Source organism: Cyprinus carpio, chromosome B15, assembly GCF_018340385.1.
Source record: "Cyprinus carpio isolate SPL01 chromosome B15, ASM1834038v1, whole genome shotgun sequence".
Lineage (NCBI taxonomy): Eukaryota > Metazoa > Chordata > Actinopteri > Cypriniformes > Cyprinidae > Cyprinus > Cyprinus carpio.
Window position 1 is genome coordinate 26927757 of NC_056611.1, and position 7706 is coordinate 26935462.

The 7706-nt window shown below is 34.4% G+C and overlaps 1 protein-coding gene across 1 annotated transcript in view; it reads left to right on the forward strand.

Moving 5' to 3' along the window:
- The window catches only part of LOC109078443 (interleukin-1 receptor accessory protein-like), a 51520-nt gene that overhangs the window by 1140 nt on the left and 42674 nt on the right, over positions 1 to 7706 (forward strand). The window contains exons 2-4 of the mRNA XM_042740108.1: positions 671 to 715; positions 1437 to 1542; positions 5091 to 5179. Coding sequence (XP_042596042.1) covers positions 5092 to 5179 — 88 coding nt within the window. The 5' untranslated portion in view covers positions 671 to 715; positions 1437 to 1542; position 5091. The remainder of the gene's footprint in view (positions 1 to 670; positions 716 to 1436; positions 1543 to 5090; positions 5180 to 7706) is intronic.

Genomic DNA, 7706 nt, shown 5'->3' on the forward strand with positions numbered 1-7706 from the left:
AAGCAGGAAAATATTATATGCAGGAAACTGAGCTTGGAAATATTATATGCTGGAAATCTTATGTGCATAATAATAAACCGGCGAAAGTGCTGTGGTGGTTCTGTTGCAATTTAGTGTTTTGGGAGAAAATAAAAGCATCCTTGTACCATATAAATCAAAGTAGCATGCTATTTCCATCTGAGATAGTGCATGAGTGCATGTTATATATGGTTTCCACATATGCTGCCTGCTTCATAATCATGTTTAACTTCCTCTTGTGCATGCGAGCGTTCATCACACCTGAAGACATGCTTGTAATTCCAGCGCCACACTCAGGTGAGATGGATGTGAAATATGTGCTTGAGCGCATCGCTTTGATTGGATGAGAGACCCGCCGGTTTGCCTTAACGATTTGCAGTGACGCGCAGAGGGGCCCGTTAAATCATCCCCCGTCCCAGCTGACAGAGAGAGAGACAGAGAGAGAGAGAGAGAGAGAGAGAGAGAGAGAGGGGAGGTGTAGTGGGTTAGAGACCAGCAGACACAGATAGAGAGAGAGAGGGAGAGACAGAGACAGAGGAGGTGTAGTGGGTTAGAGACCAGCAGACACAGACACAGAGAGAGGGAGAGAGAGAGATCAGTGAAGACGGATGGTTTGTGTCTGTTCTGCTCTAAGTTTGTGGTTCTGTTGCAGAAGGAACCGGACTTTCGAGAAGAACCGGACCTGCGGCGGGAGCATGTGAGTAAAGCCATTTAACATCTCAACATCACAGCTTCTGCTGCTCAACTCATAGATCTGTGCTGAAAAATGAATGCTTTCAGGTTTTGCATGCATTATGGATCCAATGTTTAGAACAGATAACAGTAAAAATGTGGGATATGTTACTATTCTCAACCACATTTAAAGGCCACTTTAATATCATGTCATTTGCACTACAATGATCATTTGTACCTTATTTGCACTTTACTATAATTCATAAAAATTATTTTCAAAATAATTCTTAAAACTCTTTAAATATATATATATATATATATATATATATATATATATATATATATATATATATATATATAGCATTTTGTATAATAATTGTATGAATTATATCAAATTTATTTAAAAATAAAATATTTGAATTAAATGTGTAATTATATATTAATATAATTATTCATATGTATATATAAAATGTAATATTTATTTTTTATTATTTACACTTATGTATAACATTTATATATATAAATGCTATATATATATATATATATACATATATATCTGACTGCATGTAATCTTATTATACTAAAGCCTTTATTCATAATTTTTAGGGTATGACTACAGATAAAATTGATTATTCATGCATAGTTTTGTGTGTTTCAGATGTTTTGGGTGTGTTTTGCTCACTGTTAATCACTTTTACGTGACTAATTGCTCCTTTACTGTGTGTTGATTCATCTTTTTTTGATAGATCATCTCATCATCCATCCAGTTCTGCATCTTTCTCTGGACTATCACAATCAATCACTCCCTTATTATCTGATTTTCGCCATAAAAAAAAAGTGTGCCGGCACTATGTAAGTAGAACATTTATGACTCGATTACACTTGTAAATAGATCTACAGTTGTAAAAAGATCATGAATATGGGTTTGATTTTATATAATACTATACTTTCCAAACTCTATATGTTAAAAACCCACATTAGCACATTTTTTTAAAATATATATAGAGTTGGACAGTGTGATATTATGATACTAAAATCCATTTTTATAATCTTGTTGATACTGTAATCAATTTATGTTCATGTATCAGTGTTATTTTAGTAACATCTAGATACTCTTGTAGTTTTTAAATATATTTTAAATTCATTTTTATTAAAATAAAATTTAGTTTTTTTTTGTTATTTGTCATTTTTATTGTTATTTTATTTATTTATTTATTTTTTTTACAAAATGTCTATATAGTTTTTATACATTTTTTCAGTTGAAGTTATTTTAGTACATATATACTAAAATATATAGCAAATATAATGAGCTCAGTATAAAAGCAATAGAAGTGAATGGTAAATTCCCACCATGATATAAAATCAGACGTGTGTGTGTGTGTGTGTGTGTGTGTGTGTACAGTTACGTGACTAATTGGCCACTTACTCTCCGCCGATAGATTATCTGACCGGGTCTCGTGGCCCTCGCGGCCTGTCTCGTCCCCCGTCCATGCGTCTGTCTCTGGACAAGCACGGCATCGATCACACATAATCCGATTTCCCCCAAAAACAAATAATGAAGCGTTTCTGGAGCTCACCCTTTTAAGTAATTTAGCGATTCGTTCAAACTTGTGCGAATCGATGAAGTGGGTTTTGAAAGATGAGTCTAATGAATTCCCATGATGCTCTAATTTCACCCTAATGCATCTCAGCGAAATTAAAACACACATTTGTGACGCTCACATAAGCAGGATGGAGATTTAATCTGAATTGGAGCGTTTGGAGATGATGTCGTTATTTTAGACTCATCACACTAACTGCTCTAATTAGGTTTTCGATCATTTTATTTAGTCTCAGCTAAGACTCTGCCGAGAATTTGAGTCCGTCTGCTGCTGCTGGTGTGTGTCGCGCTGTTTTACATTGTAATTAATTTCTTTAACTAAACAAAACAGTTCAAAGAACTTCAAAGAAACCAACTTAGTTCATTTACAGTATTCAACTTTTTAAGTTTTAAAGACACACAGCTTATTTAAAAGGCCGGTTCGTTGACTCACTAGGCCTGCATGAATTTATTTTCATCTGAAGAACGCAGAAGATGATATTTTGAAGAACATTGGGGGACCAAACAACATTGGACCACATTGTCTTTCATTACATATGCAAAAATTATTTATGTTGTTTATATATTAATAACGTTTATATTAATATAAACGTTTAATATTTGACTATGTGAACTCAGAAATGTAAAAAGACTGACATATAATATCCAGTGACGCAAGATACTCTACACTTTTTTGTCCTTTTAAACCAAAAAATTAAATTGTCCTCATTCTCACATCATCCGAGATTAGGATGAGTTTGTTTCTTCATCAGATTTGGAGAAATGTAGCATTGCATCAGTGTCTCAGCAATGGATGCTCTGCAGTGAATGGGTGCCGTCAGAATGAAAGTCCAAACAGCTGATAAAAACATCACAATAATCCACACCACTCCAGTCCATCAGTTAACATCTTGTGAAGCCACAAATCCAACATTAAGATGTTTTAACTTCAAACCATTGCTTCTGGTCAAAATACAGTCCATAATCCATAATAACACTTCCTCCAGTGAAAAAGTTGTCTGATCTGAATCAGGAGAGAAATCTGCACAGATCAAGCAGTGTTTACAAGCCAAAAAAGCTCTAAACAAATATGCGGCTGGATTTTGATGTGAGAGACAACAGGAGATGGACTTTTTCACTGGAGGAAGCGTTATTATGAATTATGGACTCACATTTTATCCAGAATCAATGGCTTGAAGTTAAAACGTCTTAATAATGGATTTGTTAATTTTTTTTTTTTATTGCCTTAAGTTCTGTTAAATTCTAGAAGTATTATATTATTTAGATAAAAGTGACCATTATCAAATGATCATGAAACTGGTTCAGTTTACTTCCCCACAATGTTCAAGACATGGTTACAGCCTTGGCATAAATATGATAAATATATGATATGAGGCCATTAATAAATCATTAAGTTAAAGGCTTTTTTAACCCATTTATTACTTATTATGAATCACTGTGTGTGAAACCATTCTAATTTTTTATTGTTGGGTGTGTGAATGACAACTCAGATGTTGGTAGGTGAGTGAGTGGTGTGTGTGTGTGTGTATGTGTGTGTGTGTTTTGTGCCATTACAGGCCAGTAATGTATGTTGCTGGGGTGACAGTGAAGAGACGGTTGTTGTCAAATACCATCCATCCATCTCTCTCTCTCTCTCTCTCTCTCTCTCGGCACAGGATGCTTCATTCATTCAAGGTCGCAGGGTTTGGTTTTAACATTTGAAATTCAATCAAGCTGCTGCTCCATGTGTTCATGTACAGTGCCACTTACAGTTGATCATTTGTTCTTGTTTAGAAACAGTATTTAGTCAGTATTTGCACACACGCTTGTGTACACTGAATACAAATCTTAACTGAATAATATACTAAAGTTTCTGTATATAAAGCTTTTGTTTTAAATACATGCATTTTTAATATGCATTTAAATGTGAAATCAACTCACATTTTTGCTTTTATTTTTATATTTTCAGTTTACATTTTAATGTTTAATGTTTTAATGTTTAATACATTTTTAATATGCATTTAAATGTTTGAAGAAATTGATTGATTCATTGAAAAGATATAACTCAAAGGCTTTAGCTTTTATTTTTATATATTCAGTCTTTATGTAATTGTTTTTGAGTTTTTATATCTTTATAGTTTTATTTTTTATTTAAGTTCTAGTTGTTTTAAACTTAAATTTCAGTTTTTCAGGTTTTCTATTTTATTTCAACTTTATTGCAGTTACTGACAATAATTATTAATAGTTTTAGTTTTAATAAACAATAACAACACAATGCATGTTTTAAATGAATTGCATTTTAATATGCATTTAAATATGTTTGAAGAAAGTGTTTTTTAATGAATCAGTTGTTCCAGTTCACATACAGTAATTGACTCTGACTCTGAACGATTCATTCATAAATTGTACTGTTCTGTTCAAATCCTCGAATCAACAAACCATTTGCTAATTATTGCAAGATTATGACTTCAAATTTGACCTTTTTAAAAAAAAAAAAAAAAACTGATCATTTCAATGCAGTATTATTGTGAATTCGGTTTTAACTGCAACTAGATATGATTTGTAGAAATGATTCAGCCATTTTTTAAACTTTAACTACATGAAAGCATCTGAATCTGCACTCGTGTTTTAACACATGCATCTTGCCTTTCTTTCTCATTCCATTAATTCTCCTCCTCCTCTAGCGCTCTTAAAGCTGTCGTGTAGTAAAAACACCTTCAGGAATGTTTTATGGAGTCTGATAATAAACTGAGTGAACGTCTGATGAAATGTAGGCATCCGATTGAACACAGACTCATTTTCTCTCTCTCTGTGTGTCCAGAATGCCGTTGGTCTTTACACTTCTCTGCCTCTGCGTTTTAAAGATGGGCGGCTTCTCCGCATCTGTCACTCAAGCCACCGTCCAATCAGGTGAGAGTCTAGTCCGATTATGTGGCTGTGATTGGTGACCGGTGAAGGATGAATCCTCTATTGCTCTCTTGCCCAGAGACTATATCCATCCTCCTAATCTATCAGAAACCAATCAGATCTCACATTTGAAAAATTGATCCCATCAGCAGCCTCACATTAGATCTTCCCACCAATCAGCAAGAGCGTGTGTTAAATCACAGAAGCTACATCTGCATCTACAGAAATTGTGCTGAATGATGCAAAATAAATAAATAAATAAGAACGAGTGATTGAATCTGGTGTAAATGTTTATAAGGCTGATGGAAATAGGTGTTTTCCAGCTCATTTTTAAGCTTTGATTATCTATGGATGATTTTTTTTTGATTTTTTTTGAGTATTTTGAGGGACAATGTGGTAAGATGTTTTAAGATGTTTTTAGTTCTTTTTTGTTATTTTTTAGTATTTTTATTTTTTTTTATTTTAAATTGGTTTTTAATCTTTTTAGTTTTAATTAACAATAATAACGCTAGATGCCTGTCACATGTTAGTGGAGAATTGGTTTCCTCATTAAAAATAAAACCAAATCACGTGAAAAGTTTTTCTTTTCTTAGACTTTTAACAAAATCTTTTTAAACGACATTAAACATTCAAAAGCAGACAATCATTTTGTGCAATCTTCCAAAATGAGGTTAAACATCTAAAAACAAGATTTTTTTTTAAATCTGATTACAAACCACCGAGAAACAATTCAGTGATGCACAGGAAGAGATGTTTCCTTCTGAGTGTGTTTTGTGGGCTGCGTCTCAAACCGAAGGTGTTGCCCAGTGAGTCGATGACTTGACGGACGACGTGATGTATGAAAGCGCCTCCTAAAGACAGCGGCTCTCAGAGTAGCTTAACATCACATCTAATGATCTAGAACACATTCGAGCATGTTACAGCAGTAACCAAATAGCGCAGAGACCTCATATTGAAACATGAATAATGCAGCAGCAGCTGTTTTCAGGTTTCGTCCAGCAGCTGTATCACATGTGCTGTTATATGTCATAATATTAGCACGGTCATGAGATTATGGGCCGGTTGCACCTCTGGAAGCAGGGGTTAATTAAAAACACTTGCCGCTGCAGGACAGGAAATGGATTGTTCCAGAAGGGGGTCATTTATAACGGCGTGCGCAGTGTGTGTGAGCGCTTGTACTAAGACACTCTTAATAGGAAGACTAATCCCCTCCCAGTCACAAAGTGACAGAGCAATTACACACACACACACACACACACACCGCCGGTCCTCCCCCTCCGCCGGCCCACAGACAGATCCTGACATCACCTGCCCGTCTGTGTGTGTGTGATATGAATGAGAATATGTCTGTGTGTGTGTGTGTGTGTGTGTGTGTGTATGTGTGTATGTGTGTATGCAGTGTCATTGATTTGGGATGGTAATTTATTTAAATAGACTTTTTGACATTAGCAGGATCAGCATTTAAACCCAAACAGAACACCTTATCTTTCATTATTTTACACAAATTGCATTTTCATAAGTGTGTTTCTGTTTGCATGGAGCATGTGTAAATTAAGCATGCTACTATGATGCATGCAGTATTTTTTTTTAGCATAATTTATATGCTACTATAGTAGTTTAAAAAGTCTTGAATTACACTTTTATCATTTTATTAGTCTTTTTTTATATTTCTTTATAGCTTGCATTTTTTTTTTTTTTTTTTTACTTTCAGGTTTAAGAATTTTAGTATGTGTTCTGACATCAGCATTTAAACTCAAACAGATCACCTTAGCTTTGATTTTTATAATTTCATATATATATATATTTTTAATTAATTTTTTTTTTTATTTTCATTTATTTTAATTTTAAATTTTTAAGTGTTTTTACTAACAGTGTCTTGTAAACATGGCTTAACATGCAAAAAGTGGCGGAACAGACGAACCAATTCAATTGAGAGAGTCATTAGGGCCCGAGCACCGATGGTGTGAGGACCCTCTTGTATCTGCCTCTTGTTTCTGCTTTGTTTATTTTTATTGTTAGGGCACGGGTGCCGATGTTTTAGTACCCTATTGTATCTGCTTTGTTTATTATTAGGGCTCAAGCCTGCCTATTGTTTTCCCTAGGGATTATTTTTTTATTAGGGCTCAAGCCTGGACGGGCGAGAGCCCTACTTTTTGTTTTCCTTAGGATTATTTTATTATTATTATTATTATTATTATTAGGGCTCAAGCCTGGAGGGCGAAGAGCCCTATTGTTTTCCTTAGGATTATTATTTTTTTATTTTTTATTTTTTTATTCTTCTAATTTTTTTCCAAGGTTTCGGGGGCTTTTGGGGCCCTTAACATGCTCAAAAACTCTTGAAAATTGGCACACAGCTTGGAATCTGCGGCCATTAGGGCCGGGCAGAGACTGATACACGGGCCTGGCACAGGGGCTCTACAGCGCCCCCTGAATATTGAGGGCCATATATCATGCATACTTGCACGATATTACATATGAAACTCAGTACACATGTAGATCTCATCAAACCAAACAACTTTCGCACTGCATG